At 60.0% G+C, this 19,844-nt stretch overlaps 2 protein-coding genes across 2 annotated transcripts; both read right to left on the reverse strand.

The window, feature by feature from the left end:
- Window positions 1-422: 422 nt before the first annotated feature.
- On the reverse strand, window positions 423-9,769 carry LOC117649295 (protein FAM151B). Its single transcript, XM_034391917.1, has 5 exons — window positions 9,465-9,769; window positions 5,144-5,329; window positions 1,852-2,078; window positions 1,361-1,712; window positions 423-1,289 (listed from the first exon to the last, which is right to left on the reverse strand). Exons 1-5 carry the CDS (start codon window positions 9,556-9,558, stop codon window positions 1,069-1,071), a joined length of 1,080 nt encoding a protein of 359 aa, XP_034247808.1. The 5' UTR covers window positions 9,559-9,769; the 3' UTR covers window positions 423-1,068.
- A 3,236-nt stretch (window positions 9,770-13,005) lies between these two features.
- On the reverse strand, window positions 13,006-17,514 carry LOC117645692 (protein peste-like). The gene is made up of 9 exons (XM_034386025.1): window positions 17,451-17,514; window positions 17,103-17,224; window positions 15,745-15,905; window positions 15,113-15,257; window positions 14,555-14,770; window positions 14,158-14,372; window positions 13,793-14,084; window positions 13,401-13,474; window positions 13,006-13,306 (listed from the first exon to the last, which is right to left on the reverse strand). Exons 1-9 carry the CDS (start codon window positions 17,497-17,499, stop codon window positions 13,006-13,008), a joined length of 1,575 nt encoding a protein of 524 aa, XP_034241916.1. The 5' UTR covers window positions 17,500-17,514.
- Between the last annotated feature and the right edge of the window lie 2,330 nt (window positions 17,515-19,844).

Consider the following 19,844-nt stretch of genomic DNA (forward strand, 5'->3'; position numbering starts at 1 on the left):
CTCACCTCTTCTATTTGCGTGCGACTTGGAGTCTTGGCCCGCCAAAACGAGACAAAGTTGGGTTAGGTTGCCCACGTGTGGACGAAACTGCTGTTTTAAATCGACATCGAGTAGGACTGAAGGTTCGTCCATTTTGGGTGAAAGAGGCACAGCGACTGGCCGGGCCCACGTGGCAAGCCTAGGCAAGCCGGCCGAGCACAGAGACGCCAGGGTGGACGCTGGAAAGAGCCAATGGGTGACGTCACCAGGAACTTTCCGCGCAACATCCCTGGTGCAAGGTGCGGACAGCGCGACCGCGGACACTGTCGGGTAAAGGCGGAATATGCAAACTATTGCAATATGTGTGGGAAAACAAATTTATCACCGCCTGAGACAATGCTCCTCAATCCCGCGCCACAAAGGTCATGGCATACACTTGAAACTTGTTTTGTATCCACAGCAGTCGTGTTTAATGTATCACAATAGAGACACAAACAGTATGCTACAACGCCATCTACCCTCTATGTATCACAATTCGCCGGAATGGTAGAAAGACAGACCATTTAGTTTAATGATTGACTAGGCTAGAAGATTCATGAAAATAAATTGAATGGTACTGAAGCCAAAGGCACTATCAACCTTTGCTGTTCCGTAAACCGGACGTGAAATTAACATAATTATGGATAACAATGGGAAAGATAGAAAATAACATACGTCAGAGTGAGAGCCATGATATGGCACAAATTCTCCAGAACTTAAAATTACGGTGACTAAAAGTACAATCCTTAAGTCACTATATGTGCTTATCTACACGATCAAATCTTAAATCTATAGGCGATAAAGCAAAGGTGAGGCAAATGGAAAGTAGATGCAACAAAATACACAGCTAAAATTGACAAAATAAATTAAAAATAACCCCGTGTATTACACTCATCAAATCAGTCAAAGCTATAAGTAAAGTGAGTTGACTCCGATTTGACAATGCGTTTTTTGGTCTCTCTGCGTGGTCCAAAGAACATGGAATGTTTTTTTTCCTTTTGTTTTTGTTTTGAGGCAGTAAGCCGCCTCGCACAGTCCAGCCTTGGCAGATCACAGTGCCCTCAACATGACGGCCATCAGGGCCATGAGGGTGGTGGCGACGGAGGCGTAGGTGGTCGCGGACGCGCTGGACAGGTTCAGGTCCTTGGCGAGCTGCTCGCCGACGTCCACGTAGACGCGGTCCTTGCCCAGCGCCAGGATGTTCTTCTTGAGCTGCTTCACGTCCACCACGTCGGTGTCGTCGCTGCTCCACACGGACAGGGTGGCTTGGCCTGGAAACAACAGATCCAACTTAGTCCCGCGCCAGGTTCCGAGAAACTACATCAGAAATGAGTTCGGGTACCTGAGGCCTGCGGGGTCTGGTCCAGGAGGCTCTTGAGCTCGTCCAGCGAGTTGGCCACGAAGGCGGCGCGCACGGCGTACGTGATGGGCTGGTCGACGGCGCTGTTCTTGATCGCAGCGATCATGGCTTTGACCTGGTCCGGGCTGTACTTGACCTGGTCGACGGGCACCTGGCTCTGGTCCAGCTTGCTGCCCCAGCGCGTGGTCCAGCCCAGGGACAGCATCAGATCGGGGTACTCCGCCTTGGCCTTGTCCAGGAAGCGCTTCGCGTCCACGGGGATGGTCCCGGACTCGCTGGCGTTGACGGGGCCCGGCAGGATGTCGGCGTTGAGCCACACGGGGAAGGCGGGCACCTGCGGAGGAAGGGAGTCAGTACCCCCTACGCCGCCCTGCGCGGCACTACCCCACGGGACGGCGTCGGGACGGCCGCAGCGCCGCGGGGTAGCGCCGCGGGCAGAGTTGAACCGCCGCCACTCCGCAGCAACCACTCACATCCTTGAAGTTCTGCTTGAGGAACTCAAGCGCCTTCTCGAAGACCTCGATGGACTTGAAGTCCAGCTTGATGCCCTTGGGGGCGTCCTGGTGGTCCGTGTTGAAGGCGGTGACGCTGCGGAGGAACTCGAGGAGGGACAGGTCCGAGGAGTCGGCCGGGGGGTGTCCCATGACGGGCTGCCCAGCCGCGGACATGATCACATCGGCCTCCATCATCATCACCGAGCCTGCAAAGGAACGGCGGCGAGTTCAGGAGCACGCCGACGACGCCGTGGACGTCGTGCCACTTGACGCACGGCCAGTGGCGCCACCTACGCGGATTAATTGATGAACTGTCCCACCAGGCTGGCCACCACACCGCAAGGTGGCGTGCCTGCGAGCTGACAGACATACAGACAGTGAGACAGACAGACAGGGCCCTACACTGCGTCGTGTTCGTACTTCGTACCCTACAAACCTACTTTCCCTTTGAAAAGCAACCGTGTATTCTTCTCTCCTCCTTCCTCAGTCGATGGCGCCGCCCGCCACGGCGAGCCACGGCGTGCCAGGGCGAGCCAGGGCCGCGTGTGAGGTTTCGCCCGTTTCGCCGCCCCCTGCGATGCGCTGTGATGCCGACACGTGTCGCTCCGTCTCTCTCGCACTCGAGGGGCGTGCCGCAGGGTGCAGCAGGACCGCAGGGGTGCGAGCGAGACAGAGCGATGTAAGAGCGGCCACCTCTACGACGGCCACCTCGTCGTCGCGCGGACGGCGGGTCGGAGGGGGCAGGCGCCAACAGCGACCCCCAGGGCGACCCCCGGCAGGGCGGGCAGCGTCGATCTGTCCCTCTCGTACCTCTCCGGCGCCCCCCGTGAGTGCGAGAGGGACAGAGTGACGCTCGTCATCGCCAGGCACTGCCCAGGCAGGGTGTGTGCACATCCCTCCCTGCAGTGCATGCAGTGCACCACAGGCAAAGGAAAACACCGCCAACCCCCTTACCTGGATGACTCGACCACTCCGCCGCCCTGCCGCCCCGTAGGTGGCCGGGCGCCGCCGGGCGGGGGGCGCGCGTAAGCCACGTGATGGGGAGGCGGTGCACAGTGACAGTGGCCAGATGACCGGTGGTCTACTCTAGACGCGTTTCGAGCTCCAGGGTCGCTAAACAGAACTCGAGCAGAACGTGTGACCCCACCAATGGATTACTCTCCGAACGAGGAATTCATTGGTGGGATCACACGTTCGGTTCGAGTCCCACTTAGCGCCTCTGAAGCTCAAAACGCGTCTAGAATTTTGGCCCCCTCCTCCGGTCTTCTGGCCTACTGCTGCTCATGTTGTGCACACGCCACCTGTACGAACACGATCATGATCACCTTGCCGATAGGCCCCACCCCCATGCAGCGCTCTGTCTCTCTCGCACTCGTGGGCCGCGCGGCGTGCGAGACAGAGCGACGAGAGCAGTGTTCAGCCTGACACCTACATGGTGTTATGCACGGGGCTTCTCGCTGACCTTCGCCGAGTCAAAGACTCGCCGGCCACTCTGCTGGTGCTGCAGGATGCAGGATGGGTTGCCTACCGCCGGCGTGCGTTGTGCTGCCTGCCTGCCAGGCGGCGGGCTGGCAGAGCTGGCAGCAGCGCGCCGAGCAGCGCGGCCGCCGCGCGCCGCCGGAGTACGTTGGGTTGCCTACCCGCTCGACGGCGGGCGCTTCACAGCGGGCCGGGGGAGGAGCCCGAAACTCCAGACGCGTTTTGAGCTCCACAGTCGCTAAATGGGACGCGAACCGAACGTGTGACCCCACCAATGGATTGCTCTCCGGACGAGGAATCCATTGGTGGGGTCACACGTTCGGTTCGAGACCCATTCAGCGACTCTGGAGCACAAAACGCGTCTAGTGTATTGGCCCCCTCCACCGGTCTTTCTGACGAATCCACTGTGCACTTGCCTTGGACTCCGAGGACCACTCTGGCCGCTCCGCGCTCCGCTACACTGTCAGGCTGACGGGGAGCTCGATTCGGTTCCGGTGGCCCGGATATGCCCGGATATGCCCGGATACTGCCGCTGGCGCCGCTGGCCGGGCCGCGCCTTGTTTGCCGCTGTCAGAACGCGGAAGCCAGGCGTCGGGGAGCTGCCCGTCCAAGGCCACGGGGTGAGCCCCGCCACGGCCCCGCCACGCGAGGAGCAGCAGACTCATGCCGCTGTCTCTCTCCCGCCCATACGGGACGCCTCAAGAGAGCGAGAGAGACAGCGCGGCGAAAAGGACCCTCGGAATCAGTCTGCCTGCAGTATGCACACGCCAGCCCACGCCAGCCGCCCGCGCGAGCCATCATCCCCACGACCCACATTTCCTCCAACCGGAACGGAACTATCGCTTTCGCAGCCCGACGCGCGTCGGGAGTGTCACGCATGCGACCCAAAAATCAGCCAACCACATAATTATGAGTTTAACTCGTCCTATGCACCACGCCTATGTCCGTTACAGAGACACCCAAAGTCGGGATTTTTGTCGAGTCGGCATAAACTCCGTGACAATGACCAGGTGGCGAGGTGCTGCGAGGTGCCGCCGCTGCCGCCGCGAGGTGGCGGTACTTTGAATGGGCGCCGAGGCCAGTCTTTATCATTGTCGCGGCTCTCAAGGCCCCCAAGGCCCTCAAGGCCCCGGGCTGGCTGGGGTTACGAGCGGTAGGTAGGCGATGACAATGGCTTTATCACGCAGGGGCCGTGCCGAGGCACTCGTGGACATCCTCCACCGTCAGGAGGACCTAGCGGACCTACACTCGGACACGGTGGGCGTGGAAGAATCAATGTATTTTTCAATTTCAGTATTTTGCACTAGATTTTTAAAAAATTTATGATTTTTTCTTATTTTTATGACGAGGCACACGTAGTTTTAGGCGCGTCACGACTAAAAATGGCGGCACTGTGGAATGTATTTTTGCCGCCGCACCATAGCCATGCCGTAGGCCGCAATAATCATCGGCGATGCCACAAAAGCAATCTCGGGAGCGAAATGAACGCGGCCAAATTGCCTGACCGCCATCCGAAGCAACGGCTAGGCAAAAAGACACTTCAGCAGACGGACGCACAGAAGAGCGGTGGAGGCGGCCGAAACTCTAAGACGCGTTTTGAGCTCCAGAGTCGCTGAATAGGACTCGAACCAGACGTGTGACCCCACCACTGGATTTCCTCTTTCGGAGAGCAATCCATTGGTGGGGTCACACGATCGGTTCGCGTCCCATTTAGCGACTCTGGAGCTCGAAATGCGTCCAGAATTTCGGCCGCCTCCACCGGTCACCACACAGCGCACCCCCGCGTCCTTACCGTTCAGGGCCTCGGCCAGCAGGGACTGGTTGTTGACGGCGTGCGCCCAGGAGATCTTGGTCAGGTCGCCGTTGATCTTCGGGAAGAAGGCACTGATGTTCTGCGAGTCCGGGACGGCCTTGACGGCGCCGGCCACCCCGATGGGCACGGCGGGCACGGCGGGGACCGGCGTGGAGGCCATGGCGTCTGCCAAAACAAGCAAGGACACTGATAAAATCAACATGGCCAGCTCGGACGGCTCGGACACAGGGCAAGCGCCTCGATAGTGGGCGGGTATCTAAAAAGCACTCTCGTGTTGCAATTGGCCGGGCCGTCGCCGATGCCAGCAAATACTCTACAGACTCCCCCTTCCCTTCCCGAAGGGCGTGATCGCACACCCCGCCAGAGGGGGAGGCCACAGAGGAATGTTCGGCAAGGTGAGCAAAGTGCGTGCACAGTTAGTGAAGAGTACTCCTTGCTGACTTTCACCGACTTTCACACCCAAAACAAGAAAAAAATCCTTTCTTGTATATTATAAGAATTTTTTATCCTTACTTCTTTTACGTACAAACAACAAGTTTCTGGAATCAAAATGTAAAAAAAAGACAAAAAATTAAAAATTTAGGAATTTTTTTTTTCTGGGTGTGGTGACTTTGTGGACTCGTACATCTCAGGGAGAACGGCGAGCATGGCCACCCGCGAGGCGTGCCAGTGCACTGGACAAAACCAGACACCACCCCAGGGCCCCCCAGGGCCCCCCAGGGCCCCAGGGCCGCGGGTACTGCAGTGGAGTGGACGGCCCCGAGTCACGCAGCGGGTCAGCCAGCAGTGATACCACGGCCAGGGGGACTAAAGAGCAGCGGTAAGTGTCAACGTTCAGGCCGAGTTCAGGCCGCCACAATAATCGATTTTGAACCAAATTCTTCGGTCTCACTTATTTCTGATTAGGACAGGTATTACCTTAGTCGGTTTACCCAGTAGCGCAGTTTTGTTTTTGCTTTTTTTTTTCTTTGGGGGGGGGCTGAGCAACCGTAGCTATAGTCGAGTTAGTCGTCGTCGCGCGGGGGAAACGGGTGGCGCGCTGCTGCCCCTGGCCGGCGTGATCCGCAAACACAACACGCATCCAGTATCCAAACACAGAAACAATCGCCTCCGCTATCGTTGTCCGAAACGGCCGTCACCTTGGTCTGCCAGGGCTCTGCCCGCGTGCGTGCGTGCCTACACCTCTGCGCGCATGTGTGTCTGTGTGCCCCACTTCAGCGGACATGCGTTCACCTGTCGTGTTCAACAGGAGGAGAAGAGCCCCAGCGTGGCAAGGCACAGTGTGGACGAACATTGTGGACGTGGGCCCAGACGCGTTTTGAGCTCCAGAGTCGCTAAATGGGACTCGACCCGAACGTGTCACCCCGCCAATGGATTGCTCTCCGAACGAGGAATCCATTGGTGGGGTCACACGTTCGGTTCGAGTCCTGTGTAGCGACACTGGAGCTCAAAACGCGTCTAGTACAGTTTTGGCCGCCTCCGCCGGCCTTCTGGCCCACTGTGCGGCGAGGGTGCGGTCACCTCGCACGGCCGCCACGCCGCCCGCCAAGGCAGCGTTATTGATGACAAGAACACACCCCGGCTCCGTTTTGTGCAGCACACACCTCACCGCACCCTGGGCCGGGCCCGGTCTGCCCCGGTCTAGCACGTCAGCCCAGCCATCACTTAATTAGGATTCGGGGGGGAGGGGGCAACAAAGAGAAAATGCTTTCAGGATCAACAATAGTCCAACGAGGCAGGGAAAGGCAGGTGTGAGGCCAAAAAAAGACGCGCCACTGAAAAAAGGGGGTAAGGACGTGGAAAATGCGCGGAAAATTAAAAAAAAAAAACTTGGTCCTGGCTGGCGGATTTGGCTGTTTCTACTCTGCTTTATTCATCCCCCCTCCCCCTCACACTTCCTGGATGTGACGCACAGACTTCCAAAGTCTCCCCCGCGTGCCGTGCCGTGCGAGCGACCGACCCCGAGCAGAACGGCCTGTACATCTTTCACGCCCTACACTGGTTATATAGTGGGAGCGGCCCATGACCTGTCGCGTCGCAGACGGGGACAGTCGTTACATTATATATAGACAATACGTTGACGAAGATAGACACTCCACATGTCACCACCATCCAATTCTTTTTTTAAAAAAATCCCTGCTTTGAAAAGAAAAATTAGCGGCAATATTCTTAATTCATTTATAATCGTTAAAAAAAAAAGAACAAGATTTCGTAAAATTTCTGTTTTTATAGTAATTTTTTGTGTGGGGGGGGGGAGCCCCGCGAGCAGAGACTCTAATCCCACTAAATTCCTGCCCTGCCCTGCCCGGCACGTGGATGCGGCTTCACTGATAATCGTTCGAGTAATCGTTTGTGTGATTCGCGAGCCCATTTATTGCTGCTGCTGGTGGAACTTGTAGTGTAGTGTCCTACTGTACTATGTGCAGCCGCGCGACCGCCACAGGGCAACATGGCAATGACTGCAATCCCCTTCAGATTAACGAAAACTGCTGCGAGACAACGGCACACGAACCATTCTTTGCGTTTGCATCACAGAGCTTGACTCACAGAGTACACACTGCTACCCCCCGCAGTAGGCGCGGGAAACGCAACTCACCCACCCCCTAACCAAGTCGACACGTGCTCGCGTCAGGGAGTGTGTGTGTGTGTGTGTGTGTTTTTGTGTTTGTGTGTGTGTGTGTGTGTGTGTGTGTGGTGTGTGTGTGTGTATCCTTTCCCAACATCCCCCTTCTCGCACCTTTTTCCCCATTTCAAAAGCAGGCCAAACGGTTTCGCAGGAAAAACGTAATCTCGAGGGCACTGTGTTTTGTCAGCAGTGTAGACGAGTACCCGTGTCCTTTCGACGAACACACACACACACACGACACAAACGCCCGGTAATGAGACGAGCCCCCTTCACTTAACACGGCCCACCCGATGTCCTCTCTGTCACACCAGCAGGTACTTTCCCAGGGTCCGTCCACAAATAGTGTCTATTTCCCTCCTTTTTCATCGAAAATATTTTTATTTTTTGCGATGTGAGACGCCGTAGCGAATCTTGCCCGAGGATATAATGCTTCACTTCGGTGCCATGAGGTTCATTTAGTCACGGGTGCGGTGGTCCATGCGATCCCTCCGCCTTCTAGATCGACAAAGCGTTCCCACGAGTTGGCGCAAGTTGGCGCGATGCAGAGTTTTAGGCAGAAATCCTGTATCTGGCCATTTCCCCTTCCGTTCCGAAGGAACACGGTGGCTCGGTGCAAAAAGTGTAAACGCACCAGTGACAGTGCGCTAGTGTCCGATCCAGGTACGAAACGATTAGATAGTTGGGGGCGACATATGTGAGACATGCCCACGGTGGCATGTGTGTGTACAGAGGACTGGGGCGACATCCTGATTCCTGTTCGCACCTGCCCGCGGCTCGCTAACCAGGGAACCAGGGGAACCTGGGAGACCAGGACTGGCCAGAAAGCCGCAGAAGCAGGGCAGTTGCAACCATGAATGCTCCGCACTGGTCGACAGCACGTCGTCACAGAGCAGTATTTTCGTTGGACCAGTTTCGTCGTGCTTTTTTCTTTTTTTCAGGCGGGTCGCTTTGCACGATCTGGACAAGGTCCCTGCAAACAAGGCGTCGCTACCCCGCGCATCGTTACCCTTAACCTCAGGCCAGCGACAATGGCCGAAAACGCGAGTGGCAACGTTTGCCACTGGCACACCGCTCCGTCGACAGTCCACGTCTATCCCGAACACGACCGCCGGCGACAGCGTCGCTCTGTCTCTGTCGCACTCTGGCGGGACGCCCCGTGAGTGCGAGAGAGACAGAGCGAGCCAAAAGTGGAGAGCTCGTAAACAAGCAGATCACGACGCGGCGCCTTTTTTAGCGGCGCACGCACAAGACTTTCGGGGCGACGGATTCAGGGTGACCCGTCACTACTCCGCGCGCGAGAGACATCCGGACACCGCGCGCGGAGTATCGGCAGGGTCATTTGCCGTGTCACTGGTTATCTCGAGGAAGGCAGCCGCCAGCGCCGCGCATAGCACCGTGCAGAGCACCGTGCATAGCACACCCGTAAATTCAATTTCTAAATTGAGTTACAGTGGCGTGGCTGTCCGCTTGCCGCTTGGTCTCGCCGTCCACGTGGGCACTCTAACCTCGCAAACGGCGGCGACAGCTCCACGCGATGTTTACACTGAAAACGACGGCCGCCCGACCGTCCCATTTGACAGCGCTGTGCACTCTGGGCGAGACGTGAGCCAAACGCGGCGGATGTCACTGGGGCCTCCACTGTCACACAAGAACAAGAACGCAGAGGTTACTCACCGGCGGGCTGGGCAGACACGGGCGCGAGGAAGGCGCAGAGCACGGCGACGAGCAGGGCCGGCAGCTGCGGCCGCAGGGCGCTGGTCCAGGCCATGGTCAAGAGAGAGGCGACACTACAGGGGTGCCCGCGCGGCGGGTGCGAAGCACGAAGCACAGCGAAGCACAGCGAAGACGGCGTTTGTGTCTTCGGCGGCGTCCCGAAGTCCAAGTCCAAGCTGCTGCCGGTGAGGAGGCTCAAGCACGACTGCGAGGTGGGAGCGGAGCGGAGCGGGAGCGCGGAGCCGTGAGCGGAGCGCGCGGCGTACTACCTCGTCCACCTCGTCCCAGCTGAGCGCCGCGCCGCGCCGCGCCACGCCGCGAACCCCACAGGGGAGGTGTGTCAGACGAGGTCCGTCCGTCCGTCTGTCCGTCCGCCTCGGCGGCCGTCCGGCTGTCCGCCCACGCCACTCGCGCGCCAAATCTTGGCCTCGGCGTCCACCTGGCCGCGAAGCAACGCGACGCCGCGCCGCGTGGATTCGCGGATTCCCATTGCGGGCGCGCCACACTGTACACAAATAGCGTTCCACACCGCGGGGTGTCGTCTACACTGTAAGGCTGCAGGGGCTTCGCAAAAATTATTTATCTTCTTCAACTGGGCAGAGAGGCGCTCTCGGACAGATAGTTGTTTATCTACGGCAGATCTACTTTATGATGGCCCGGCCTCCGAAAATTACAATGACGTGTCTTTTTTGCCTGGACTGTACACTAGGCTCTAGAACAACAAGCGTTTGAACCGACTTCCCGAAATCCCGTGAGGCGTTATCGTCGCCAGTAGAGAGCTCAAAGGAGCGAACACGGCTGTTCGGATATGTTGCGAGCCGAAGCACTTTTCGGCTTCCGAAGATACCCGAACTCCTCGACACTCGCTCGTTGAAACCTCTGCTTCCGGTTCGACACCCGCCTTTTTCGGAAGCTGGCCAACAGAATCCCCCACTCACCCTTCCTAGTGTCTGTCGCAACCTTCCCGACAGGTGCTGCCCTCTAGTAGCTATCGTTCGGCTCCGAGCGACCCGTCGGTAGTTCTTCGGGTTGCTCCGGCGACCGAGCCGCCGAGCCAGCCGCAGTCCGGCTCGCCCGGCTCGACGCAGAACCGAGTCGGACGAGCCGAGCTCGGCAGAAGCCTTCGTTTTCGGTCGTTCGGACAGGCAGTGTTCGCTCGTTTGAGCTCTCTAGTCGCCAGCGCGTCCCGAAGAGCAATAAACACCTTGTCAAGTGTGACAACGCGACCATTCGGACGGACTTTGCCGCGGGCGCGGCGGGCGTGGCGGGGCGGCCTCGAGCGCTTCATAATCTCCCGCGTCACCGCGCGAGACCAGGGCAGGGCTGCCACCCGCACGGCGCGCAAGGCCAGACTAAGGTTACCTCAGGTTAGCCACCCCGCACATCCGCGTACTTGTGTCTCCGACTGTACCCGCCATTCACGCTATTCACACGGCCGAACTGCAAATAACTCTCTGCCCTTCGCCTGATCGTGCTCGCCGAGCAATCCGCCGGCTCGCTTGCCCACCGGGGGCGGTATTGGGAAGGGGTAGGAAGGGGGAGCTACACCACCGCTCTGTCTCTCTCGCACCGATGGGGCGTCCCCTAAAGGCGTGAGGGAGGCAGCGACGAAAACTACTCTCGGGATCAGTCCGCGCTGTACTCTGTAACATACTCACGCACCCGTTACGTGCCCATGCCGTTGACTCGGACCGTTGTTGGCTCGGCTGCTGGCGCCACTGCCGCCCCGCTTCGCCTCCTGGCGCTGTCCCCCTCGCACTCACGGGCCGTTGCGTGGACCCAGGGTGGGCCTGCACGGGTGTGAGAGAGAGAGACACGTCGCTGAGGGGCGGCCCCCGACGACGCCAACGACGCCATTCCCCTCCCCGTCCGGCGTGGTCCGACGGTCCGGCGTGGTCCGGCGGCGGGCGACGTGATTTTTGGCGTCTGTCCGCGAACTCTTTAGCGGACTGGACACGGGGCGCGTCGTTCCGTCTCTCTCGCACCCCTTCAGCACTCCTCGCGGGTGCGAGAGAGAGAGGGGCAGTCGACGCGGCGAGGGCGAAGCGGGCGAAGCGGGCGAAGCGAAGCCTGGTGGGGAGCGCGATGTGTGCTGCTGTGCCGCTCCCCCGTGTGAGCCGCCAATGTCAGTTATGCATGACATCTGCAGGCTGATCCCCGGCAGTATCGCTCTGTCTCTCTCGCTCTCGTGGGCCGTCCGGGCCGTCCCGCAGAGGTGCGAGTGAGACAGCCACGACGTGTTCGGGATCAGCCAACCGTCCAGTAACACTCTGCCCGTTCAGTTCGCGATTTATTTCCTTACTCTAGAAACGTAGAAAATGACAATGGAAAATGGTGGTTGAGTGAAAAAGTGAAGTGGAGGCAGGCGCCGCACAGTGGGCCAGCAGACCGATGGAGGCGGCCAAAACGCTAAACGCGTTTTGAGCTCTGGAGTAGCTAAACAGGACTCGAACCGAACGTGTGACCCCACCAATGGATTGCTCTTCGAACGAGGAATCCATCGATGGGGTCACACGTTCGGTTCGAGTCCCATTTACTGTAGCGACTCTGGAGCTCAAAACGCGTCTCGAGTTTTGGCCGTCTAGCCCACTGTGCGCCGGTCGCAACGGCTTCATTCAGTGTTCGTCGGGCTGCCGGTACGTAGAGCGGCAGAGCGCGCACTTGACTTGGAATCAGTCTTTTCTTTCCCGCCGAGCTCGAGTCAATCGAATCGAAAGCCGAGACGGCCGAGTCAAAGTTCGCCGGCGGCGTTCCTGTCCGGCGGCGGCGGTTCCTGCGCTGCCGGGCTCGACGTCGTGGACGTTGCGGACTCGCGCTCGTCGGCCTTCACCTCCTCCTCCGGCACGGCGGCCGCGCTGCCGTTCCGGTGCGGCGGGTCGTCTTCCGGCTCGTCCGGTTCCGGCGTGCCGGAGTCCTCTGGCGCGGACACCGGGGCGAGGCCGCCGCGGGGGACGGGGCTGCTCGTGCCCGTCGAGGCCTCGGTGCTGGCGGGACTAGCGGCCGAGAGAAGGGGTTGCAGCGCGGTGCCGGCGGTCCCGGTGGCGGCCAGGCTGGCCAGACTCCGCGCGCGCGTCCGCGCCTCGTGCAGCAGCGGGGGCGTCGCGGCGAGCTGGCCGTGCTGGCCGTGCTGGCCGTTGGCGCTGCAGGCACAGGACAGGCTTGTCGATACTCCGCGCGGCGAGGACAGTGGAGTCCGCGGGGTAGCGATGGCGTCGCCAAAGTGTTGACTCACAGTGAGCCGAAAGACCGGCACCAGCGGCCAAAGGTAACTCTGGACGCGTTTTGAGCTCCAGAGTCGCTAAATGGGACTCAAACCGGACGTGTGACCCCACCAATGAATTGCTCTCCGAACGAGGAATCCATTGGTGGGTTCACACGTTCGGTCCGAGTTCCATTTAATTTAGCGACTCTGGAGCTCAAAACGCGTCCGGGACTTTGGCCGCCTCCACCGGTCTCATGGCCCACTGTGCGACGGCGACCCCGGCCGGCCACGTCGGCGCGCTTACCTGTGCTTGCCGGCGGGCGCGGCGACGGCGCCGTGCGCGATGCTGGCGCTCTTGGCCACCACGGAGGCCACCAGGGCGAGGGTGTCGGCGCGCAGGCGGCGACGGTGGCTCCGCAGCATGAGGGCGGCTGCGACGCAGCCCACGCCGCCCAGCACCAGGGCCGCCGCCGTGCCCAGCAGCATGGCGGGCAGGTGCAGCAGCAGGCGCAGCGGCCTGGCCAGCTCCGGGGTGATGGCGGCGCGCTGCTCGAACCAGATGACGGGGAACATGGTGCGCTCGGGCACCTTGGCCAGCATGCTGCAGACACGCAGAACCTGTCTCTCTCGCACTCATTGGGCGCCCCGCAATCGATCCGGCGGCGTTGCCGCCGTGCTTCCGCCGACACACTTACTAGATGTCCCGGTTCTTCTGCACGAGGAGGTTGATCTGGAAGCGCGCCGCCACGTCCAGGGGGATGCCGTACGTCTGCCACACCAGAAGCAAGTCAGGGGGGGGGAAGCAAGGACACGAATCAACCCTCAGGATGGCGCACAGTAGGCCGCAGAAGACCGGTCGCGGCGGTCGAAAATCTGGACGCGGTTTTCAGCCCCGCAGTAGCTAAACTCAAACCGAACGTGTGACCCCACCAATGGATTGCTCTCCGAACGAGGACTCCATCGGGGGGGTCGCGCGTTCGGTTCGAGTCCTGTTCAGCGACTCTGGAGCTCAAAACGCGTCGAGAATTTCGGCCGCCTCCACCGGTCTTCTGGCAAGTCCACTGTGCCGACTGTGCCGAGCGCTCACCGGCTCCAGGGCGATGTAGAAGGCGTGGCGGTCGGCGCTGGGCGCCATGCCGCTGACGGCGTGCCGGTACGCGGCGTCGGCCTGGTGGAAGTGCGGGAAGGACACGAAGGCCGGCGCGCCGTAGCGACACGCCGACACGTTGGCCACGCCGCCGGCCACGCACTCGCCGCCGCAGAAGCACTCGTTGTCGCCGTCCAGCTGTCCGTTGTCCAGCATCAGCGGGCCGCCCTCGTAGCGCAGCCCGTCCACCCCCGCCTCGTGCATGCGCTGCACGTAGTCAAGCGACACCGACCTGGACATTAGAAAAATTGTTAGGCTTGGGTGGGACTCGAACCAGCGCCAGCGGGATACCCTGAGAAACTGACCTGCACAGGTCGGGCGCGAACAAGCTGATCCTGTCGCCGGTGCCGCGGCCCGGTGGAAACAGTTCGCCAGCCGAGCCGCGCAGCTCGCCGCACTGGTTGTCGTAGAACGGGGTGAAGTTGTTGTAGTTCCAGCGCCGCAGCTCGCCGAGGTGCCCCACGTCCAGCACGCCCGTGTCCATGTTGAAGTGGCCGTCGTACTCCGTGGAGCCGTTGCGCTGCGCGGGGAGGAGCGGGTTCAAATCCCGGCGGGGTACGCGACTAAAGCAGGACTCGAGCCGAACGTGCGACCCCATCAATGGATTCCTCGTTCGGAGAGCTATGCACCAGTGGAGCTCACACGTTCGCCACTAGAGTTTTGGCCGCCTCCACCGGTCTTCTGGCCCATTGTGCGCCTCACCATGTAGAACCAGCCGAACTTGTCGAAGCTGGGGATGTCGATGCCCGCCAGCCCGGGCACCTTGGACGCGATGGTGATGAGGGGGTCCTCGAAGCCCTCGAACAGGAACTGGCCCACCGTCCTGGTGATGTTGATGGCCTGGTTGGTGGAGCGCAGCGCCAGCGCCACCGAGCGCCGCATCAGGAAGCTCCAGTCGCGGACCACGTGCGCCGCCGTCTGCAACGCGGAGTATCGCCACACGTCACGCCGCGCCTCTACCCCGGCGTCGCAGGGACTCTACGAAAAGGGGCCTGCACTGCACAGAGGGCCAGAAGACCGGTGGAGGCGGCAGCAACTCTAGACGCGTTTTGAGCTCCAGAGTCGTTAAATGGGACCGAACCGAACGTGTGACCCCACCAATAGATTGCTCTCCGAACGAGGAATCCGATGGCGGGGTCACACGTTCGGTTCGAGTCCTGCTTAGCGACCGTTAGCGACTCTGGAGCTCAAAACGCTTCCAGAGTTCTGGCCGCCTCCACCGGTCTTCCGGCAAACCCACTGCGGGCTGTTTGCACTTGCCAGCGCCACCACGTTGAGGGTGGTCACGTTGTCCGCCAGGGTGCCGTTGGAGAACTCGGCGTCGAAGTACCAGCGGCGCAGCTGGCGGAAGGAGATCGTGCCGTTGTTGGCGTTCCAGGTGATGTTCACCTTCTCCTTCGTCTCCCTACAAAACCATTTTTTTGGTTTAAAAAAATATTTGATACCTTTTTTAAACAAAGAATGTGAACCGTTCTGTTTTACACGGGGACCTGTGAGGTGAACGCGCTCGTCCCGTCAATCTACGCCCAGTCTATGCCTCATGCATCCACCCGCATCGCGAAGGCGACGCCCCCCCTCCACTTTTCCTTTCCAGAGAGCACTGTACTCTGACTGCACCGCCCATTGAGTTACCCCAATTACGCCATGATTGGCCTTCATAACCCTGCAAGGCTCGGCTCGGCTCGGCTCGGCTCCGCGCTAATGCCCGACAACAAAAGCAGTGCGTGTCCGGATCAACTCTCCAAATAGATTTACTGACCCAATTCGAGCGAGTGAAACATTGACAAATTCCGACACTTTTTGACGAGAGACTGGCGCTTGCTTCCACCCAGCTGCTGTGGTCGAAGGGTTCCCGAGGCGCGGGCGAAATGAAATATCTGCAAACGGCTCACTTGAAGCGGTAGGGCCCCATCTGCTCGAAGTGGGGCTTCTTGAGCGGGTCCTCCACCTCCTGGGGGTTGGTCCAGTTCCAGAAGTAGAAGTCGATGTGCAGCGGCACCGGGGTGGTGCGCCACACGCGGAAGCTGGTGGACCGCGGCGACAGCTGCAGCTCCTGCGAAGCGTCAAGAAGGCGGCCAGACAAAAGAAGAAGAAAATGTTATTTTCTACGGGATATTCTTCCCTTGACAGAATTCAGAGCGTCCATTGGTTTGAAGCCCCCCTGCAGTGGAGCGGCTGGGCCGCACCCCGCGCGGCAGTGCGCGTTGGGTTGCCCTCGGCAGGCGTTGCAGACACTCATGCAGACACTCCTTGAACGGCGTGCGGAGGTTTCGAACCAAGGCTGCCACGCGGCCTCCCGAAATCTCAAGTGGAGGGGCCGCTAATCACTTTACAGTCGCCGGCAAGCAGAGTGGGTCAGAGGGCCGATGGAGGCGGCCAAAACTCTAGACGCGTTTTGAGCTCCAGAGGCGCTACACAGGACTCGAACCGAGCGTGTGACCCCACCAATGGATTCCTCGTTTGGAGAGCAATCCATTGGTAGGGTCACACGTTCGGTTCGGGTCCTGTTTAGCGACTCTGAAGCTCGAAACGCGTCCGGGATTTTGACCGCCTCCACCGGTCTTCTCGCCGCCACTGTGCGCCCAGGCTTCCATTCCCATTCGGAAAAGAGTGTGGGCTTTCGGCGAGCGAGGCACGCGGCGCCATAGAGTAGCATAATCTGAGGTTTCACCGTGCAGCCACCCACCTTTTTCCCCCCTGGAGCGCCTGCGAGGTAGGCCACCGGCCCGGCCCACAACACACCGCTGTGGAGACGGTGGCCTACGTTGCCCCTGCCGCCTCCACAGGGGTGAGGTAGGCCACCGTCTCCACAGAGGTGTGCTGCCGCACGGGCCGGTGGCCCACCTCGCAGGCGCTGAAGGCCACAAGCAAGCGGTGCTACGGGAAGCAGGCACCTGCCTACACGATGAAGCCGCACTTGAAGTCGCGCACAGGCCCTGGCTTCAGCCTGCCTACCTGGGCAACTTCTCGAGAAGACGGAAAGTAAGCAGGCCGAGGTTGGCAACCCTTCCAAACACCGGCGCAGCGCGGGGTTTTTGGCCCACTTGTATGTGGCTCGCATGTGCATACGGTCACACAGACATGCAGGGCAAGGCCAGGCAAGGCCAGGCAAGGCCAGCGGGAAACTAGATACCGGCACCGAGTGTCGCGAGCAGCCGCCGGCGATAGCCGCGCCGCCCGCAGCCCAATCCATTCCGCAGGGGAACCAACATCACAAACAAAAACAATTAGCAAAGTCGTTTGTACTCACGCTGTGCACCACCAGGGTGAGGAGCTGGGTCCAGAAGACGGCGAGGCACAGCCCCAGCGCCAGGGAGACGCCCCCGACCCAGAGCAGGGCGCGTTCCTTGGCCGAGCGGACGCCGCCGGGGCCTGCAGGGCCCGCAGGGCCGCCAAACAACAACAACAATTAATTTAAAAAACAAACATGAAAGTTAAATATCCGAAAGAACCACAATAATTTTCAGTGGCCCGGACAAGTCGCAAGGATGAATGAGACATTCATTATCTCATATCTCATCTCGCTGTCTCAAACACCACATTTTTAAATTGCTGTTTTTGGGGGTTTTCATTTTGACATTGGTCATTTTTAACTCACCGCGGTCGACCCGGCCCGCCAGCCCACCGGAGTCCTCGTCAGAGTCCATGCCGAGATGTGACAGTGCCAGCACTCGGCGCGCGCCAGAGGGGCGTCGGCCTGGGCGTCGCCGTCGGCATGATGCAGGGCGTGCAGGGCGTGCGGAGCGTGCCGAGCCCCGGGCTGACCGCGCCGACGCCTCGCCGACGGCCAGCCAGCCTTGCGGCCATGGCCAGTGCACTACTAACGCCGTGGCACACGCACAGCCCCGCACCCACGCCGTGCAACCTCTCTCTCTCTCTCTTTCCCCATTTCCCCCACCCTTTCTCTCTCTCGGCTCCCGGATAACGCTGAAACCTTATCGGGCTGGCGATTTCAATACGGGCTGCGTGCCGAGACTAGCATCAGTTGCCGCTATCTACCCATCTACCTATCCTTGTCTGCAGCATGCTCCAGTCTCCCCAGGGAGACAGAGGACGGGTTGTGATTGACGCTGTCAAGTGCAGGTCATGGCTCCGCGCGGGACTGACTGGCGCGCGCCCCCACCAATCGGAGGGCACTTCAAACGGTTTTAACTGTTTTAGAGGGTTCCAATGTTGGCGTGATTTGGGTCTACTTACCGCGTCCACCACTGCAGCAGCAGCAGCAGCCGACGACGGACGACGTGCAGGCGAAGCACCGCCAGCCGCAGCGCCACAGCCAGAGGCGACCGTCGTCCCCGGGGGCCTTCTTCGCCTTCTCGGCGTGCTGCAGGCCCTGCACCTCCACCATGGCGACGGGGATTGACGTCGAGGAGCTGGCCGTCCAAGAGGTGCCCGTCTGCCAAGGAGGTGGCCGTCGAGAAGGTGGCCGTCGAGGGGGTCGCCGCGTGGACCTGCCCGCCACCCTTCAGCTCTGCACCGCTGCGACTGCTGCTTGCTGCTGCTGTGACAGGCGGCGAGGGGCGGCGAGGGGCGGCAGGCCTCCGTCAGTCAGTGGTCAGTCAATCAGCTGTCCACCGCTTGGCCGCGCCACGCCACGCCGCGCCCAGCCGCTGCTTCCTCACTTTGCCTCGTCTTCATTGTCCACCTCGGCCGCGACACCGCGACCCAGAAGTGAGGTTATGTCTGGCTGGAGCGGCTGGAGCGCTGGAAGGCGCACAAAAGTCGCTGATAAGGCTAGGTCAGGAGTCGCACGCACATGTCACGCAGTGACGTAATGACGCCCTGCGTGACGCCGTGGGACTCGTTCGTGACGACTGTGTGACGAGTGTGACGAATCGTCGGGTGGGCTTGTTCTGGCGCGTGCGGCCCGCGTGTGACAACCAGTCGTCACAGGTGTGGCTTCCCCCTCCCCCTCCCCGCCGCCGGCCCAACCCGTCTCCTGGTTTTTCTGCCCGTCCGTGAGCTGTAAACCGTATCATGTTACCCAGCCCAAATATTCACAGAAACGCTGTAAATGAAACAAAAACATTTCAAAATTAGTAAGTTTTTTGCGATGTATTTTAGCATTCTATTATGGAATTCGTATTTACCCAAAAGGGGCACGGAGGAAAATCCACAGAAAGTAAGTCAGAGCTGAATTGAAGAGTCGCGACTAATGGTGTAAACCGCATCGATATGTAACCAAATACAAGGGCTGGCGTCGGACGATCCCCGAGCCCTCAACCCCACGCCCTCGCGCGCGAGCGTGTGTGTGCGTATGTGTGTGTCCTGAAGCCGTAGAAAGCACGTGTACTTTTCTGTGGCACTAGGTACACAGTCCAGTCGCAGAAAGTCACTCGCAGACCGCGCGGTGCGTGACTGTACGGTACCCGTACCGCGAGGGAAGTTCGCGCGGTCCGCACCCCGATGCAGATATCTGTGTTTGCCAACCTTTGACTTCGTGCCCGAAGCACGGGCGTCGGAATGACGATTACAAAAAGAGCATCTCGCGAAATTAATGAGGCCGTTAAACAATTAAAACTTGGCGCGTTATCAGTTGTGCGCCGATTGTCGCAGAACGTTGATTAAATTTGGCACAGCCAAGTACCTACTCCGTGCCGCGTTCTCCAAGTGCGTTGTCGGATTTATTTCTGCCCTGGATGGCCTGGCCGTGCTTTGTGGTGTGGAGTGGGGCGACGGCTGGGCCTTATCACTCCAAGTGCCTCTTCTCTGTCTCACTTAGAGTCCGTCCGCAGAGCGAGGGGGGAGGGGGGCGGCACTTTCGCTAGTCCACCGGCACAATCGATTTCCGCAGTGTTGAATCGTTCTTCTCTCACCAGAAAACAAGCATCGCCGTGATCGCCACGTCGCCGTCGACTGCAGACCGCCACCACGACGGGGTCCTGGACGACCTCGGCGAGGACGTCGGCGAGGACGTCGGCGAGGACGTCGACGGCTTGCCGGCGGGGAGGGCTCGGGTCGAGGACGGCGACGACACACTAGGCTTACGACC

The sequence above is a fragment of the Thrips palmi genome, unplaced genomic scaffold, assembly GCF_012932325.1.
Source record: "Thrips palmi isolate BJ-2018 unplaced genomic scaffold, TpBJ-2018v1 HiC_scaffold_10, whole genome shotgun sequence".
Taxonomy (NCBI): domain Eukaryota; kingdom Metazoa; phylum Arthropoda; class Insecta; order Thysanoptera; family Thripidae; genus Thrips; species Thrips palmi.

Excerpts from the sequence above, each read along its gene's own strand:
- LOC117649295 (XM_034391917.1), bottom strand. The coding sequence starts at position 9,558 with ATGGCCTGGACCAGCGCCCTGCGGCCGCAGCTGCCGGCCCTGCTCGTC. Across the intron at positions 2,079-5,143 it reads GCTGGCCGAGGCCCTGAACG|GCTCGGTGATGATGATGGAG; the intron begins GTAAGGACGCGG and ends GTTCCTTTGCAG. Across the intron at positions 1,713-1,851 it reads TCAAGCAGAACTTCAAGGAT|GTGCCCGCCTTCCCCGTGTG; the intron begins GTGAGTGGTTGC and ends CTTCCTCCGCAG.
- LOC117645692 (XM_034386025.1), bottom strand. The coding sequence starts at position 17,499 with ATGGACTCTGACGAGGACTCCGGTGGGCTGGCGGGCCGGGTCGACCGC. Across the intron at positions 15,258-15,744 it reads ATGGGGCCCTACCGCTTCAA|GGAGACGAAGGAGAAGGTGA; the intron begins GTGAGCCGTTTG and ends ATGGTTTTGTAG. Across the intron at positions 14,085-14,157 it reads TTCGCGCCCGACCTGTGCAG|GTCGGTGTCGCTTGACTACG; the intron begins GTCAGTTTCTCA and ends TCTAATGTCCAG.